At 37.9% G+C, this 19980-nt stretch overlaps 1 protein-coding gene across 2 annotated transcripts in view; it reads right to left on the reverse strand.

Moving 5' to 3' along the window:
- Positions 1-19980, reverse strand: part of pde8a (phosphodiesterase 8A) — a 69672-nt gene that overhangs the window by 2615 nt on the left and 47077 nt on the right. For both annotated transcript variants that reach the window (XM_077563576.1, XM_077563577.1), the window contains exons 10-21: positions 19844-19895; positions 19716-19758; positions 17696-17773; positions 17460-17530; positions 15187-15351; positions 9515-9563; positions 9236-9371; positions 8968-9166; positions 5515-5732; positions 3722-3854; positions 3081-3245; positions 1783-1912 (exon numbers count right to left, since the gene is read on the reverse strand). In XM_077563576.1, coding sequence (XP_077419702.1) covers positions 1783-1912; positions 3081-3245; positions 3722-3854; positions 5515-5732; positions 8968-9166; positions 9236-9371; positions 9515-9563; positions 15187-15351; positions 17460-17530; positions 17696-17773; positions 19716-19758; positions 19844-19895 — 1439 coding nt within the window. The remainder of the gene's footprint in view (positions 1-1782; positions 1913-3080; positions 3246-3721; positions 3855-5514; positions 5733-8967; positions 9167-9235; positions 9372-9514; positions 9564-15186; positions 15352-17459; positions 17531-17695; positions 17774-19715; positions 19759-19843; positions 19896-19980) is intronic.

Below are 19980 nucleotides of genomic sequence, written 5' to 3' on the forward strand. Positions count from 1 at the left end.
GCAATGACAATTGGCCGTATTAAATTTCCAGAAAGGTTCTGTGATGGCTGATAATTGTGTAAACTACAAGTAAAATTTCTGCGCTGTTGAACTTAACTTGAATGAATGGTATAGTAGTTAGCGTGCTCTCGCTGTAAGCTAAAGGTCACAGGTTTGTGTCCTACTCAGGGTTATTTTTTTTCCCTTTTCTCCTCCACTACGATTTCTTGCAGCAAAGCAGCCGTTTTGTTTCAAATAATTATTGAAGAATTGAACATCCAATCAATTTCCACATTTAAAGAAGACGCAGTTGTACTTTAGTTTTGTGGGTGGTGCGCGCAGCAGCCGGCTTAGGATGAGAGGGCCGTGGCAACCACACGGGGAGAGGCGGGGTTATACTGAACCAGGCGTTTTACTTCCGCGTTAGTAAAATAGCCAGCAAAATACCTAATATTTCTTTAAAAATTACATTGTGATGGTGTCAAAAATAAGATTGAATCATTATATGCCAATAGTTAACTGAGGAAGGGCTTAAAATACCGTGATAGAGTACCTTTAAACAACATAATTTTTTTGCTGCAATTAATGGACATTGTGATGCTCCTACTGGTCACCTGATCACCTGGGAGCAGTATTATACAGATATACATTGAAGCCAACACTCCTTCGTAGGCTGCAACAAAATTAATAGTTCTCTGCAGAGGATAAAAAATATTTGCTTGTGAGTATTGTTATATTATCTGTCTACATGGGTTGCGTCAGCGTTTTTGTTCAAACAGCTGTTGCTTAAGAGGTTGGAACACCGCAACACTTATGCTATTAGTTTACCTCGTCAGTGGTGTTTTACATTATTGTTAGCATTTAGCTAGCAGGGACATTCTTAATTCAAAGTTTTTGTTTTGTTTTGAATACATTCATTTATGTTTAGTCACGTCACTTGTATCTCAAAGCACCTATTATTAAAAAAAAAAATATATATATATATATATATATATATATATATATATATATATATATATATATATATATTTCTTTGAAGTGTGTTTTGTTGAATTGAGATGAGGAGCTTCATTTAGTCAGGCGATCAGGTTGTCTCATAGAAAAAAGTGAGTTGCTGCCATTATGTGTCAACTATTAGCAATTAAAACCTTTTTAGGTGGGCGTTAATTACTTGTGGATTTTGGCAATTTGCAGCCGGGGGTTCACTGTATATAATAACTGTTGCTAATCAGCATATATCATGATATTCTGAACATTTTTCATTTGTGAAGATCAATTCCAAACAATTTGACCGACTGCACAGAAATAATTGCAGGCAATTACACTCACTGGCTACAATTAGCCACAACAGCACAATCCAATGAAGTTCAATACAAAATGGTACCCAACACATACAGTATGTTTGCAGCCATAATAATGACCTGAAGCACTATTAACATTATCGCTGTTAATATATGGGTGGTCAGATTGAGCTACATTTGAGGGGTAAAATACAATATGATGAGATGCATTCTATAATACTGCAACCTCTCCATGCATACATTTTCTATATTGCTTATCAGGGTCACTGGTCGCCAGTCAAACCACAGGGCATCTATAGACATTATTCACACTCACACCTGGGGCAATTGAGTGTCAGCAATTGAAAAATCCCTTTGCAGGGTCTTTAAAAGCAAAATGTTCCTTAATTATGGATATCACATTGTGTTCATCTAAGAAGGTCATAAACAAGATTTTGATGTACAGTATTCCTTACATGTTATACATTAATAATATTTTGTATATTAGTAATCACAGTCTTACCATCCCAAGCATCAAACATGTCTGTGATGAAGTAGTCTATAAAGGAAATCTGAGACTTTGGGATGCTACATGTGTTTCTGTCAAAGACAGGCATGACCACTGGAAGGCCTTGCCTCTTCTCCTCGTCCGTCTGCAACAAAGACAACAGTCATCATCATCACACTGTTCCTACACATTCAATTTGTAACTTGGAACAATTTCTTACTATCATTTTCTCAGAAAATCAGGCAATTTCACAGCCCTGTAAGGCTACTGAAATTTTTGAGTCAATTACGATGCCTATTAGACGAAACAAGGAATTAGAAAAGAGATGGGATCAAGTCAAGCATGTGCAAGTCTGTTGGATCTGGCACGTTTCAAGCAAGTTCCAAGGCTGTTTTGGCCATGGCAAGTCAATTTATTAAAAACGCTAAGCTAATTTATTCCAAGCAGGCCAGTTTGAGCATACTCAGTTATTCTGAACTCCCCAAAACATATAAATACGTTCAATTTTAAATGTTTTAAGGGTCCCAAAGACGTATTTGTACATTTTTATGTGTTTTTTTTTATGCTAGAGCATACAGAACGCTTTGATGCAGCCTCTCAACTGCAGAGAATGGTTGAGGAAATGGTAGTTATTGGAAAAACGTCCAGCAGGTGGCAGCAGAGCAAATTAGATCAACCAGGGCCATGTTGAAAAAAGCTCATTTACCCACGGTTCTATACAGATTTGTGAATAATGATGAAACTTAGCTATATTCTAATACTAATTGCTGCAAAACGGAAATAGATAGAAATATACTTTTTTTTCCCTGATGAAAGAAGAGACTCTGATCTTTCTTTTTATAGTAATAAAACACAATATTCTGTGGGCCTTGCAAAATCAGTCAATATCCAGTAAAACAGCCAGAAGCGAAGGGGGTTGCTTCAGTGAAAATGGCTGGGAGTGAATGAGTTAATATCAAGCTAACTTTAGTTAACGTCTGTAAGTTTAAGTACAATCTAAGGAATTTACTGATATTTGCAGGACAGAATGGTTCTTCGAACAACAAACAATATTGGTCATTAGACTTTTAATTTTTAATCGCTGAAAGTCTGCACAGCTCCTGCTCCGGTGGACTTGACACGGTTGCAGTTCTAATATTGTATTAGACATAAATAACTTAAAACCTAGCCAGGGTACAAATCATTATCTGCTTCCCTGACAATTATACAGCTTGAGCCTTACCAAATCAAGACATACAGTAAAACGGAATCATGGTTGCAGTTAACAGCAATCTTTCATTCAAAATGTTGTTAAAGCAGAGCTTCCATATCACCTGTGCAAAATATTCCTCTGAAATGCGTCCCGCCCATTCTATACACAGCTCCAGAGGCCTGCATGGATTGGAGATGTCCGCACACTTAATGAGCATCCGCTTGACAAGGATGCGATTCTCAGGGGACGTCAAAATGCTTTTCACGGACTCCTCGTCATTATTTCCCTAAAACAGACAGATTATATGCGCCAAATCAATGACATGTCACATATTGAAGATATACGCCCTCATTTGTTTCAAGTTTGACTGATGCCAACCACAGAGGCTTTGGAGTCAGATTTTATTATTGTCCTGCAAGTCTGAGTGTTCACACACAAAGTACAATGACCCTTTTGTCCAATGAGTTGAAAGGTCACATCATATAATTAAAAGTTTGCTTTACATATGTTGTGTAAAGTTGAAAGTGAAAGTAAGCCCTTTATCATTTCCCCATATCATTCTTGCCTTAAATAGACAAGACAAGGTTTAAAAGTCTGCGCAGGGCATTCCACACTAAGACGAGAAAGATGATACCGAGTTGTAAAATTCTCTCCTCGCACAGATATGTGTCCATGGCAACACCAGATTACAAGTCAGATGAACCTCTGTTTCTTAACCTAAATTAATCTGCATTATTTGGACTATTAATGAGTTCATCTCACCCCATTCTCCTCCAGAGCAGCCAGCGGCTTGTTGATGCTGTTGACAAATTTATTGACATGTTCAAAGTGTTTGGTCATCTCGGTGGCAAGCACCATGTCAATGATTGCCTGTCGTAGTGTTCGATACTCATTCCTGGAGATGGAGAGAGGCGGAGATCACAGATTGGTAAATGACACGCAAAGTGAGCAATCCAATCTGACTGCAGTGACAGCGGCGATGAATGGATGCTTTGTTCACACCCCCCTTGCACCTCTCACTGGGGAGCCGCACATGTGAGCTATTCTGCTTCGACTTGAATCACATTAAACCAGGATTATGTTCACAAACGCACTTTAACAACCTGACACTGGTACTGCATCAGTAATTTGGGGTTCTAGAATGTTGGATTCAAATGCCATTACTATTGATTTATTATTTATTTACATCCTAGATATCTGTATATTCCATATCCAAAAGCTTGAAGTGACGGTGTGTGATAGTTGACCACTAGATGTCGCTACATCATAGAATGCAGCCGAAGCGCATGCATTTCGAAGCACACACACTACGGTGGCGCAGAGAGACCATACTTTTTAAATGCAAATTTAGTGTGAGCAGACGAGCATCTCGGCGAGCGCCAGCGACTTGGCAGCCCGCGTGAAGCGCGGTAAGCGACGCCTTAAGGCAGAGCGAGCCGGATTTAGCCGGATAAGCTAACAAGAGCGGCTAGTGCGAGTTAGTCGGAGCCATAGGCTAGAATGGCTAACAAGAACGGCTAGCGGGAGAAGCTAGTATTCATAAAAAGCTGGTAAAAGCTTGCGAGAGCAAAACAGAAGGTGATAAGCGATGGGAGCCTGAATCACAGGACTCAGCAACGACCAGCTGGAGCTGTGGAAAGTAAACGGCGGTCAACCCATTGGGTTCGACACTCAATCAAAGCACCACCAGGGCTAACTACGTTTACTAAGTTGTCCTTTGGGCATGCGTAACAGGAAGATGGCGGCGAAATATGGCAGAATCTTTTAAAGTGAGGCTCCAATTACATAATTAATGATTATTAAAACCTACGATTACATATTTTTTAAAATTATGTTGTGATACAATATATATTTCTTTGCATATTATTGAAATGAAAAGTTTTTTATTTATTTAAATGAACTATTAGTTAACCAGAATGCCGTCAATATTACACACTGTCACTTTAACTGAAAGCTGAAGCCCTACATTTACTGATTTTAATTCATATGAACAAAAAATTTACTTCAGAATTTAAAGCACTCGTTTTGTATTTCATAATAAATGGTCACCATTTGCCTCATTATAAGGCAGTAAACCATATGATTTCCAACGGGGTAAAAAGAAAACATCGAATGATTTAATGGGTTACCAGAGAGTAAACAGTGTTCATTTATAAATCTAAAGCAGGGGTCACTAACTTTTTGAAAAAGAAGTGTAAACATGAGAGGAGTAAACATTTTGATGTACACTCCTGAAATAACAAATTTGCTCAAATTACTATGGTGTAATCTAAAAAAGCACATTGCTGTCAAACTGAATCTGTTTAATAGCACTTCCAGTTGAAATTTATACGTACATACGTACATTTATACAGACAATATAACAATTATTAAAGGTAAATATTCTTAATGGTTTACGATAAACAACTAATATTACTGCCGTTTACTGTCAAATCACACCACAATGAATGAATTAATGATGGACAAACCGTTTAATCCTTTACATTCTATCGTTTTTATAAAGCAAAAATCTTTGGTTCATGGTCACTAATGTTGTAAAGTGTATCCTGGTGTACCTTTCAATGTTCTTAAATATGTTGCACTTATCATCCCGGGTTGTGATCTGGAAGGCGAGAGCAGCGTGGTGGCTCTCCAGCACAGCAGTGTCGTTGTACAGGATGGCCAGCTCGCTTCCCGCGTTGCACAGGAAGCTGTTAGTGCGGCCCGGGTGGTCCACGTCGTGCACCGTGGCAGCAATCAAGGCGGCCACCTCATCAATTGGATCTAAGCTTTGCTGTCACAGCGAGTCACATGAAAAGCAGAGAAAATATGATATATATACTGTATATGATATTATAATTTGAGGAAATCCACCCGGCTGCTATCAAAAGTAAAAGTGAACATGCAAGTGTAATGTAAACATACCACATCCCACTGAAAAAAGATATCAGTTCTGATGTGAATGAAATGGCCCACTCGTTGAATTGTTAATTAGGCCTATTATAAAACATGCATATTGTGACATTTAATTATGGGTTATATTTGGAAAGGAACACTAAGCATGTTAAGCAAAAAAGAGGAACACAGAGTAACCAATTGTACCGACTAGCTGGTTTTTATACATGAGATTCCTCCTTTTTTGCTTTCATTAAAATCCCGTGTTTTAAGCAATATAGCACAAATTAATAATCAAAATAAAACACAACACCTAAGTAGATCTCTCGATGTGTACATGCATTGATTTGGCGAAAGAAGAAACCTAGTGCAATAGCTTACCATCTTAAAATTGTTTTCTTTTTCATTCTCTTAAGTGCTCTTTTGCACTATTGTGACACGTTAACATTATGTTAATACTCAATATAAGCCTTGTCTTCCCTCTACAACGTTTGGTCTGTGTTTGATATATGCAAGATTTTGAATTGACTACTGATTTGTGGACCATACTAAATAAAGTGGGGGAAAAAATATCTGTACAAGTGTTGCTCCATCCTTTGTGTTAAAAAAGTATCTGTAGCTTCAAGGTTCATGACATCGATGCTATTTGTTAGCTGGGTTATGGCTTTTTGCATTGTTTGATAGCATTAAGCTAAATAAACCTGATAGGTGATGCAGAAGCTATGTGGTGGCTTCAAATCGTTAACATGTAATTTTCTTTGTTTTATGTTAGTTTGACAAGATGTGGGAGTGGCAATTAACAGTTTGAAACTTTACTTTTGAAAGAATTCTTCACTATTTGCAAAGGTGCTGTTTGTTCTGAAATGAATTGAGTTCTCTGCCACCATACAGTGCTCGTATTTCAAGTCGAAGCAAATAAATAAATAAATAAATAAATCAGCCGTATGACGGCTCATATTGCAAAAAACTTGAAAATCAGGTCACTCACATCTCAGGCCACCACTATAGAGTCAAAATGGACACATTTATGGACAAGAATTTAAATGTTTTTTTAAAAAAAATAATGATTCGAAACTACAAAAATAGTTGGGAATTAATTTATGACTTCAAGGTAGTATGTGTGTTTTAAATCTATTTTGCTCAATTTTAGATCCAAGAACAATAACCCAGATTTCCCCAAAATTTTAAACATCTGGTAATGTAATTCTACTGTACACTGTAAACTTGCCAAAGAAGATCACTCCACTGAGATCAGAGATGGAACCTCTTGTGAATCAGCTCAGTCAAGTGTATGATCTCACAATGACTGCCTCCTGGACCAGTGACTCACTTGGGCCAAACAGACACCTCACAAAACAGGTTGCTTGATATTCCCTTTGTAAGCCATTATGTGCACCTACATTACCAAATTAGAACCTATACAAAAGCAACAATATTCTCTATTAATTATGCCATATTCTACCTTCTTTTTTTTACTGTTCTGCTCTTTTCATATTTCTTTGCTGATTCAAACCAAATATTCATTTATGCAGCTTTCACATATTTTTCACATTCTCTTACATTACAATTCAATTAATTCCAAAGCATTTCAGTTCAGCGTGAGTTCTTTGTCATTAATACAACATAAAGAAATTGCATTCTCTAATTTAACAAAAACAATTCTACACCAACTACCTACGAGTATTTAAAAAAAAATTGTATTTAAAAAAATAGAAAACAGTATGTTGAATTCAATAGTAGTCAATCAAAACATAGTGAATGGTATTACAACCATTTCGAAATTGTTTAAATGTATTTTTTTTGCAGATGACACCACTTTTAATTTATGCCAGGAAAAATATATATAATGTATTACAAGTAATAGAGAAAGAGTTTAAGAATATTATGAAGTAGTTTAATGCTAATAGACTGTCTATAAATATTAATAAAACCAGATTTATGATTTTCAGTTGTAGAAATATGGATGTCAAAGCAACACTGACTGTGCAAGGCATATAAATAGAAAGGGCTAATGATATTAAGTTTCTAGGTATCAGTATTGATGAACATTTAACATGGAAATCGCATATAGAATATATCAAATCTAAGGTGTCACAAACCATAGCCGTCACACAAGGTTAAAGAATCATTGATCAAGAATGCTTTGTTATTGTTAATATTTCATTGATTGTTCCATACCTGACCTGTTTGGGGTGTGCAGCCAAAACCTACACTGAATCCATCTTTCTTTTACAGAAACGTGCTATTCGTGTTGTTTGCGGTTGTGGATACAGACACCACACTAATCCATTATTTATACAACTAAAAACTTTAAAAAATTTAATGAATTGATGGAGTTTAACCGCCTTAAAATATTGTATAAAGCCCATCATGAAAATTTACCAGTCAATATACAAACCAAATTTATAAAAAGGGAAAGTGAGTACAAATTAAGAGGAACATGTATTTTTTCCAAACCTAAATATAGAACAAAATAAAAAGAAAGATGTATTTCAACTCAAGGTGTCAGTCTGTGGAACAATCTGGATTGTAAAACTAAATCTTCTCAGTCTATTTGTATATATATTTTTTAAACGTATAAAAGCACAATTACTGCAAAAATATATATCGCACACAGTTGAATTATTTTGAAGTATTGTTACAGTGAAAGCGTCTTGACCGCTGGCTGTCATTCATTTTGGTGTGTTTTTTTGTGTTGATCAGGGGGAGAAAAAAAGTTTTACTTCTCTGTCCCCTTTCACTTCTTTTACTTTACTTTGAAAATTGCTTTACATTGTCTTTTTTCTTTTACAAATGAATGAAATTGATAGAGAGATAGATAGATAGATAGATAAGAGAGAGATAGAGATAGATAGAGATAGAGAGACAGATAAAGAGAGATAGAGCTATAGAGAGATAGAGAGGGAGAGATAGAGAAAGAGAGATAGAGAAAGAGAGCGATAGAGAGAGAGATAGATGGATAGATTGATACTAGTAAACATATTGTTAAACCAACATTTAACCACTCTGACAGCGTCAATCAAAACTGAGTATTATTATCTTTGTAAAGACAGAATTTTAGATACTTGCTCTTACATTGGATCCCAGCAATGATATATTATCAGTATTGGTCTCTGCATGGTTTGTGAATGTACCTTGACTCTCTCCTTGCACAGAAAATATGCGGTGGCGTGCAGGACGTCGGCCGCATGGGAAGAGTTGTGGTAGGAGTTACTGGAGTGGTAGTTGGCTTCAATCACTTGCAGCCAGGAGCGCAAAGTGGCCTCGGGGCAGTTGAGGTACTCACAAACCCCAAAGCGGGAGAATATTTTTAAACCCAAGAAGGTCAAAGGCCTGGAAGGAGGAAATCCAGCATGACAATATTTGATGATTTTTCTGCATTAGACACAACAATTGCCTCACCGTTTCATGGTTGCAGCTTCTAAGTTGAAAATGTCAAAGTCCCAAGAGTCCTCACTCTCCATGGTCTGAGCTATACGAGGGGGGATGTCGTTTAGGGAAAGAGGAGTGGCCAGGTGACTGGGGATGTGATGGGGCTCTAAATGACAAGGAAGACAAAACAAAAAACAAAAGTATATTGACTGCTCTTGTGTTTTGAACAGGAAAACATATTCAAAACAAAAAATGACCTCTCCTCCAAATCACATTTGATTATTTGATAACAAACAGATTGCAACTCACGTTTTGCAGAAAAGATGTATTCGTTTCCTGACAATCTGCGTAAACCATCCTGCAAACGATAAAAAAAAAAAAAAAAGACTAAATTAGCCAACATGGACACTATGCACAATTAATATGATCATTTGAGTGGGAACTTTTTACTTTTTAAAGGGAAAGTGGAACTTCTTCAATTTACAGTTGTCATGTATGGTTACATAAATTAACAGATTACATACTGACTATCGTATCCCCTCTTTGATAACAAGCTGTATTAACGAAAAAAGAGAAGTTGAAATATTTAAGGCACAAAGCTTTATTTGTTTTGTAACATTACAACAACTAGAGAGGAGGCAACCTAGGCATAGATTTTTCATATATAGTTTTAATACTAGAACAGAATCTTTGCAAGTGGAGTATATCAGTGGTGCAAACATTGATTTTCAATACACCTCGAGTCCCAGAATTCTAGTTTATGCTAACATAGGAATGGAATCACTTTTCTATACTAAAGTGAAGTTTCTGCAAAGTGTGAATAAATATGTCTTTTAAAATTATTATGAACAACCCTTCCAAAGTTGAATGATAAATAAAATCACATGATATATATATATAAAAAAGAAGCCTTCAAATCATGAATAATCAAGTCATTCTCTTTGTTTTCAAATACTGTTGGGGCGTGTCCACTCAACTGTCAAATGTCAATCAAATACCACTAGCCTACTACAACATAGAAAATGGATGCTATTTCATCTAGCACTACATCTATTTAACGCTCTAAAGCGGCCATGATGAAAGGAGTTCAAGTCCTTAGCGTGTGGGGCAGGGGCGACTGATACTAGGGCCCCGTTTCAGCCACATCTGAAAAATCAAGAAAACTGATTGTGAAAAAGGTTTAAAATTGATATCTGCACAAGTGAATACTAGCCTACATAGTTGTCAGTTTTTCTACGTTTCCAGCAATTGTCTTCTAACATACATAACGTAGTCAGAAATAAATCTCTTAGTTGACTTTATAGAGTCTTTAAATGCAAATGTGTACACATCAACTGTACCGAACTTCTATATTACAGCAATTTCTGACTTAAAATACCATTATGTTATCTAAACTATGTCCTCAAGATAGTGTATGTGATGATATATATATATTTTATAAAAAAAATCCCCTTCATGCCAGGTATGGTTATTAAAAGGCATACTGATATATAGTCTGTATATTTTAGGCCTAAGTGTGTTTGTGAATTAAATGTTTACTTAACAAGTGAAAAAGGAAGAGGAGACCAGATCATCCTTGACCTGAGCATTGTCTTGTGGTGGCACTACCTCTGTACACACTAGCTATTTTTAGACTTTCTCATCAGAAAAATGACAACTCCTCTCGAAATGTTCGCTGGGTCCTTCGAGTTCAGACTTACTGCAACAGATGATATGACACCGAGCACACCTTATTCGAATATAACCGCCTATAAATAAATATATAATCCATCCATTCATGATCATGAATTTATATCCTTTTTTTTTTTATCTGCCCCATTCTCAAACCACATCTTTTACAGGGAGGGTGAAATGTACGTGTAACCCCTCCCATCCCCTTATGAATCCACATTGTACATTTCTGAGTAGAGTCACGCTTATTCATCTGATCCAAAGAAGAACAGGATGTTTCCAAGCCTGCACGAGCGAGAGAGAAGAGGTACATGTGAGCGTTACTGTGCAGGGACAGAGAGAGAGGAGGGGGAGGATTTGGTGAGTGGAAGAGAGGGCGGGTTTTTCTCTTCAGCCTCCAGGAGCACAAAGGACAATCTAACACTTCCTGTGGGGTTGTTGCCAAGACTGCCAACTTGGCGCTTGGCCTACTTTTGAACTTCACCATCACTTTCTGGTAACGTTCCCCAATGACTCTCTCTCTGGGTTGCTCTGTGCCTCAACAATGACGTCTTTTTTCTTCAGCCTCAACATACAGACGACAACTTTGTCAAAACTATTTTCGTGAAGTCAGATGTGCAAAAACTTTTGAAAATGCTGTCATTTGCTCACCAGTCATGGAATTGGCAAAGGCCCATTGTAAAGAAACAAACGGTTTGTTTGCACAAAGCCGGGCAAAATGTACAAAAATATTGGGAGGAGTGGATTGAAATAGATGAATTTAGCACATACAATCTGATTTATCACACCTGAGATCAACTGCGGCTGTTGTTTTTGCATCATTAAATATCATGTTAAGGCATCTTACTGCGTTTATTGTGGCATAAAGGAGGTGGAGGCAAAATGAGAGGTGATGGGGATAATCTTTTCCACTAAACTAAACATTTATGAAATGCCAGAAACAAAAAGGATTAAAATATATCTATTTACAAAATAAAATTTGGGGCTTCAGGTCGAAGAGCTGACTTGTAGACAATCACAAGAAGGAGTCATGCCATATAATTTATTATGATTTTTTTTTCTCCTTGCATCTGGGTGATTTCAGCGCACTGTTGCAATTGGTGTTGCCTTCTACCAGAGGAGTTTTTGCGTGTGCTGTTCCAAGTTTTATACACATTACACAAAGGGCCTCATTCAATAATAAATGCACACAAATACTTTGCATACAAGTTCAGTGTATATGCAAAATCACTGTTGGATTCATGACACCTGCGCACCGTCCATTTATTTATTTATTTTTTGTATATGTTGGAAAAGCAAATGTTGTCAGACCAGAAACACAAGGAAACAGGAGGAGAACAAGAACGACCTGATCTCTGTCCGCAGGATAAACACTTGGCTGCTATGATACTGTAGGAAACCTGGCCTTTTAGTGAATTCATGGTCCTGACAACCTTGTACCTCCAAAACCATCACTTTTCAGGAAAAAATAAATAAATGACACAACAAAGGTGGCAAAAATAACATACCTACATGGCGACTAACAAAAATAATCAATTTATTTACAAAAAAAATATTGATTTTTTTTTCCCAAATGGGTAAAAGATGTGATACACATTTTTTTTTGGAAAACAGATCCTTCTTATCATAGCCTGAGTAAGAACAAATTCACGCAAGAACATAACGATGAATCACAGATTTGAGTGTCAAATATATGCACTGTTTGTAAATTAGGTCCACTGTTACTCAGATGCATCAAAACATTTTCCTCTGCGCCGCCTTCATCTCCGACTGCTCATCCCAACCTACAAAACAGCTCTCAAACGCAGCAAACCACAGAGAAAGACTGTTAAAATCTGGTCTCATGACAGCATTGAGACCCTTAAAGGATGTTTCCTATGCACGGAGTGGAATACCTTTCATGGGCTGGATGTGGATACTGCTGCTGTGACTGTAACTGACTACATTCAATTCTATGTGGACAACATCATACCAACAAAGGAAATAACTGTTTACCCCAACACCAAACCGTATATTACTAAAGAGGTTAAAGACTGTATTAACCGCAAAAAAAGGGCATTTAAGAACCAGGACAGAGCCCAGCTCAAACTGGTTCAAAAAGAACTCAAACACATGCTTAAAAAAGCAAAAAGGAAGCACAAAGAGACTATAGAACAACACTTTGCTGCTAACAACTCCAAGAAAATGTGGGACACCATGAGGAGGATCACCAATTTGACTCCTGCTCAAAAAGGTCTCAGCACCCTAAATGACCTCCAGAAGGCAAGGGAGCTGAATGACTTTTATTTAAGATTCGAAACCCAGGACTTCTCCTCTGAATGTGGGGAAGTCCTGAGGTCCATTTCAGTGAATGAGCAGGACTCAAGGCTGGTGATTCATCCCCATGATGTCCAATCTGCTTTTAGGTCTGTCTAGACAAAAAAGGCCTCAGGACCGGATGGGATATCTGCCCTTCTGCTAAAATCCTGTGCAGAGGAGCTCACAGCGGCATGGCAGCCCATCTTCCAGAGATCTGTGGACTCACACTCCATTCCCAGTCTCTGGAAAAAAATCAGTAATCGCCCCGGTTCCTAAAAAACAATGTCCTGTGGTCAATAATGACTTCAGGCCTGTGGCTCTAACTTCCATTGTCATGAAGTGTTTCGAGAGGCTGATGGTGACTCGGCTCAGGGGGGAGGTGGATGCACACTTAGACTCCCTTCAGTTTGCCTACAAGCGGGGTCGCGGCACTGACGATGCTATCAACAGCATCACACATCTGGTCAGCAAACACGTAGACGGCCCGAAAGCTTATGCACGTGTGTTGTTCGTTGACTTTAGCTCAGCGTTCAACACAATGCAGCCGCACCTGCTTTTGGGTAAACTGAAGGAGATGAATGTGAACCCGTACATCTCGAGGTGGTATCACTCCTTCCTGACACAGCGCACACAGCAAGTCAGGGTCAACAGCTCCCTCTCGGAACCCAGATTGATAAGCACAGGCGCCCCACAGGGCTGCGTCAGCTCCCCGGTCCTCTTCACGCTGTACACAAATGATTGTGTTACATCACACCCAGAGAACTTTATCATTAAGTTCTCTGATGACACAGCTATCGTCAGCTTGCTGCAGGCCGGCGGTAGCCCACTGGACTATTTCTCAGAAATAGAGAAATTTGTCCAGTGGTGTGACCAGAATCATCTTCTGCTCAATGTGGGGAAGATAGAGGAGGTGATATTTGATCCAAAAACTGTTGGTGACCACAGGCCAGTCGTCATTAAAAGCAACCACATCAGCCAGGTGGGTTCATACAGGTATCTGGGGGTCCACATCAACAACACACTCAGCTGGAGGGTACATGTTGGAAGTCTCTGCTCCAAACTCCAACAGCGTCCTTACTTCCTACGCAGACTTAGGGTCTATGGAGTGGAGCAGAGGTTCATGCTGTTGTTCTACCGGGCTGCATTGGAAAGTATCATCAGATACGGCATTGCGGCCTGGTACGGCAACCTGACTGTGCAGTCAAGGTCACAGATTGCCGGTCTGGTGCGGACTGCCATGAAGATCATGGGGGTCAGGAATCATCCTTCCCTACAGATGCTTTATGAGCGGTACGTGACCGGACTGGCACAGAAAATTGTTTATGACCCGACTCACATTCTGCATCATGAGTTCCAGCTACTGCCTTCCGGCAGCAGATTCAGGGCCCCCAGAACCAGGCTGAACCGCTACAAAAACTCATTCCTGCCGACAGCCATCAAACTGCTTAACAACCGACATTAACTCAGTGCAATAAGATATATATATATGGTGCAATGTTGTGTACATACTCATGTGTGTGTATACATATATATATATATAGGCGTGTGTGTGTATATGGGTGTGTGCAATGTACTTCTCTACACATGTATACTTCTGTGAAGACTTCTGGGAAGTCTTCTACTTATTGCTGCACTTCTTATTTATTTAATTTTAATTTTATCTCTTCTATTCTGTTGTTTTCTCTTTACTGTAAACTGCAGGTGGACGGAGTCCAGGAAAAAGTTCCCCACGGGGAAAATAAAAGTATATCGTATCGTAAAATCCCACATACTCGGGATGAGTTAAATCAAACTAACATGGCAGTTATCTAATTTCAGGCTAACTGGCGTCAAACAGGCATACATTTTTTGACAATGGTCTTTTGTAATACGTTAACATTGGTTATGTTCTTTATGTATGGTATCATGTAGTGTGCGGCTACATCACTTCTTCAGAAGATGTAGTCTTCTCAGTTTGGGAGAAAACACATTTGTAATTTCAATCTTGTTTGGTCTACAGGAGCAACACTTACAGTCATCAGTCCTCCAACAAGGTCATTCGTATGGGGGTCTTCGTCCTTTGTGCCCAGCTGTGGGGAGTAGAGCTCTGTGGTCCTTAGGATCTCAAGTACCCGGTCTAAGGCCTCTGCCACAGGCATGGGGCTGCTCTCCTGTGCTGCATTGATGATGTTTATGACCTGGAGGATGAAATTAATGACATTAAAATGAATTGAATTGCCTTTTTTTTTTTAAATAAAGAAAATAGCATTTGATTGTAAAATTGAAAACAAAACAAAAACAATAATACAAGTGAACTAGACAAAGTGCAAATACCTGCAGAAATTGTGTGGGAATGCTGAAAAGATGAATGCTATTAGATTAATGCTAATTTTTGAATGCATGTGCTTATTAAGTAAATTGAAAGATAATTTATGTGGAAATTACCCATTTTTAATTGTAGTTGAATGACAAATAATTTTTTAACAAAAACTTTAACTGCAATCTGTCTAAGGTGGGATTTATTCATTTCAGAGAAATTACAATCCATTTCCTGATATGATAGTCAATTGGTATTGAACCATCAAATGTACTAAAATGTGGAAAAAGTGGGGTTTGAATCCAGGTTCTCCGTGGTGGGAGGCAATTGCTCTAAGCACTGATCTAACTTGACTTGTTCAAATTCATGGCTAATTTATTTTGAAAAGTATCATCTGATGCTGAAAGCTAACATGCATTTAATCATTTCAGTGAAATTATAATCCATTTCCTGATATTATAGTCAATTGGTATCGAACCATCAAATGTACTAAAATGTGGAAAAAGTGTGGTTTGAACCCAGGTTCTCCATGGTGGGAAGCAATTGCTCTAAGCACTGATCTAACTTGACTTGTTCAAATTCATGGCTAATTTATTTTGAAAAGTATCATCTGATGCTGAAAGCTAACATGCATTTAATCATTTCAGTGAAATTATAATCCATTTCCTGATATTATAGTCAATTGGTATCGAACCATCAAATGTACTAAAATGTGGAAAAAGTGTGGTTTGAACCCAGGTTCTCCATGGTGGGAAGCAATTGCTCTAAGCACTGATCTAACTTGACTTGTACAAATTCATGGCTAATTTATTTTGAAAAGTATCATCTGATGCTGAAAGCTAACATGCATTTAATCATTTCAGTGAAATTATAATCCATTTCCTGATATTATAGTCAATTGGTATCGAACCATCAAATGTACTAAAATGTGGAAAAAGTGTGGTTTGAACCCAGGTTCTCCATGGCGGGAAGCAATTGCTCTAAGCACTGATCTAACTTGACTTGTTCAAATTCATGGCTAATTTATTTTGAAAAGTATCATCTGATGCTGAAAGCTAACATGCATTTAATCATTTCAGTGAAATTATAATCCATTTCCTGATATGATAGTCAATTGGTATACATGTACTGTATATCATTTAGCATAACGGCCATGGATATATTTGCAATGTACAGACGGATGTGGGATTTGAACCCGCGACTTCCTGGTTAGTGGACAGAGCACTTTACCAACTGTGCCACCGGGCAGCATCTGACCCTTGGCAATGATGATCAGTTGTATGTGTGAAGGTGGGCGTGCAAAGTGGGACTTCCAAATTTCAATGTCAGTCCCATTGAAAATGAATGGGGAAAAGTTGATATTGCTTCAGCATTCCCACAATTATGAAGTATAATTGAGCTGAAAGTCACACACATACAGGTATACTAAAGTATTTTTGTGTTGACTAAAAAGCTGAAAAGTGGAATGATCAAAAGTGTCTATAAGGAAATGAATCATCCTGGCTTCATGGATGACTGCTTTAATTCGAAGCATAGGAAACCAATGTAAGATTTGAATCCTACATTAGGCGCACCCACGCCATACACACACGCATAGTAGTAGGCTAATATCTAACCGCTTTATTCTGGAGAGGATGACGCCCACAGGGGCTGCCTACACAGTCAAACGATACAGCAGAGAAACTGTAGTATGTCATATGACCCATCCCTGGAGTCTTTCTCTCTTTCCTTCCATCCTTCAGACTACATCAAGCACAGAAGCAGCAGGTCAGCCTGGTGCGGCGTGCTTTCTTGTGCATGAAATGTAGCATTTTATCTCCATCCCCTCTTGACATGCTTGCGTGGCCTCTAGAAAATTGGATCTATTTCTGGTGGACGTACAAAAAGGGCCCATGGCGGTGGCGGTGGTTTTTATAATCGCAGCGTTGTCATGAGATTGGAAGCATCTGCACACACTGGTGATCATATGACTGAGTCCGAGGGCACTACCTTAGTGATGGGAGCCTCAATCGTCATGGAGTGGATTCGGGCCATTGAGGAGTGCCGTCGCTGTGAGCTCCCTGCCAAAAGAAGAATACATAAAACTAGTTATCATATTACTAACTTTTATGATTCACCCCTTAACTTTCTAATGAGTGAGTTTGTGTGCTCCTAATCAACACTTGATACAAACAGACAACTGGGGAGGTTTCATAAGCGTGTTAGTTTCCATCCATCACTCTCACCGTCGCTCCCCCGAGACGTTGTGGATCTCACATCCAGAGAGCCTTTCCTCCGGTCTTTGTGCTTACTGGATTGGATGTCTAGGGAGATGAGAACGTCTTAAGTCAACATGCACAAACAAATGCTATAACCCACCCCATTGAAACCTTCTTAGTTAGGCATCCTGCACAGTATTAGTACAATCTACACATTCACTTAATTCGTCTTTGAAGTGTGCATTCACAAGCCACAGGAAAATTCCATATGTCATGATTTACAGCCAGCCTTGGATTTCAAAGAATCACACCTTTCTGGTGTTTGGGCACTCATTCCCCAGGATACGCATGGTGGGTATGTCAGAAGAAGTCTGAACTGGAGAATACACTAAAATGAAAAGTGCGCAAGCCTAGGTGCGTAAAAAAAAAAAGAAAAAAAAAAAAAAAGAATTTAGCCCTAAAACAATTCCCAGAATAAGAAATCAACTGTAATTACTGCTCAAATTCTTGCCTTTATGTTTCTGCCTGTTCTTTGCTTGCTTGATAGCTTTTTTCTCCTTCAAATAATACAGTAAAAGTGCCCTGTTTGTTTTTAATTATTCTAATTATATTTAATTGTAATGAGCACTTTTTGTTATTTGTTTGTATTTGTGAGTAGGGATAGGTCATGGTATGCTACAACTGCAAGACAATAAATGCATGTTGTTTCTTACACCTACACCTTATATAGCAATACAATTTTTTATTTTTATTTTATTTTTTTTAAATAAAATAAAAACATTTCTACGGAAGCATATTGCGTTCACTTGAAAAACAACAACAACCAACTCCTGTTTTTCTGACTAATTTTTGGGGGGAGCTTTGTTTTTTTGAGTATTTTTTATTTTCGTTTTATGTTTTTTTACAGATTTTTTTTTTCTGTCAAAAAAATATTCCGAAAAACAGGCTGAAAATAATTATTCCGAAAAACAGGAGGAAAAATTACTCAGAAAAACTGGGGAAAAAAGAATTTAAAAAAAAATTATTACTATAGTATTTTTTCCCCCCTCTGAACTACAAGTGACTTTGCAGCCTCGCTAATAGCGGAAGCGGACACTTTCCCGCATACTTCTATATGCAATAAGATGGTCATGTTTATTTACTGGCTCTCAGTAAAGGACTGAGTGTGTATACTGTATTGTGTTTTTTTCTCTAATCTCTGAGGGAAAACCCTTTAAAAATATATATATTCAGAAAACACAAAAAATATATATTCAGAAAAACAGAAAAATAATTATTTTATAAAATGGAAAAATTACTCAGAAAAAAAAATCTGAAAAACAGGGGGAAAATTATTCAATAAAATGGAAAAAAAAATAAAAAAAAACAAAGCTCTAATTAATTCAGAAAAACAGGACTTTTTTTTCCCCAAGGAATGCAATTCGTTTCCGTACATTTCCAACATTCTACACCTTTCATTTTGTTGTATGATGCAGTGTACAGTACAAAGAACACAAAACACAAGAAAAGTGTACGTAATGTTGTGGGTGGTGTGTGTGTGTGTGTGTCCTTGACATATAAACACTGCCTGAAAGAGGCATGAACTCTTCTAAACTGTTATTTTATAGCCATGACATCATCTGATACATTCACAGATTATGACTAGCATAAAACATGGAAAGAACCGACAACCTTTTTTGATTGAAGCAGTTGCAGAATGATGAAATGTTCTGTTATGGCGTGGGCCCTGCTCAATTCAATGAAAAAAGAAAAACCTTTTCTTTTTGTCTTTTCCAGACATTAAATCCCTAACAAGGCAAATCAACCTTGCGTTTCCTGCTAACAAACAAAATTGTGACGATGTTCTCATGGAAAGAACATCCTGCGCTAATTGCTGATAATTGCCCCTGGGAGAGTGCCTCAAACACTCAAATCTGCACGACTCCACTGTCTTTTGGACTGATTTGCAAAATCTGTCATAAGACTGCACTTTTAAAAGCAGAGAGGGGTCAACAGAGAAGTCATCATTTTCATGCAGCAGAGAGATGATAGCTCAAGATGATATTACCTGTTTGTGACTCTGCTTGCACTCGTTCGCTGGATTTATCAGTCTGTATGAACACATGGAGAAGCAAAATTGGTAGATCACGTACTTTTGTTCACAAACTACTCTGCAAAGCTGCAATCTCATCTCACCTTATTATTATCATTTAAAGGCCTGTTGATAGACACGTAATGTCTTATTTTTCTGCAAAGAGCGAAAGCTTATTGTTAGTACATAATATATACAAAGGAACATAATTGATATACAGTGCTCCCCTGTTTACTGCTGT

The sequence above is a fragment of the Vanacampus margaritifer genome, chromosome 4, assembly GCF_051991255.1.
Source record: "Vanacampus margaritifer isolate UIUO_Vmar chromosome 4, RoL_Vmar_1.0, whole genome shotgun sequence".
Classification (NCBI taxonomy): Eukaryota; Metazoa; Chordata; class Actinopteri; order Syngnathiformes; family Syngnathidae; genus Vanacampus; species Vanacampus margaritifer.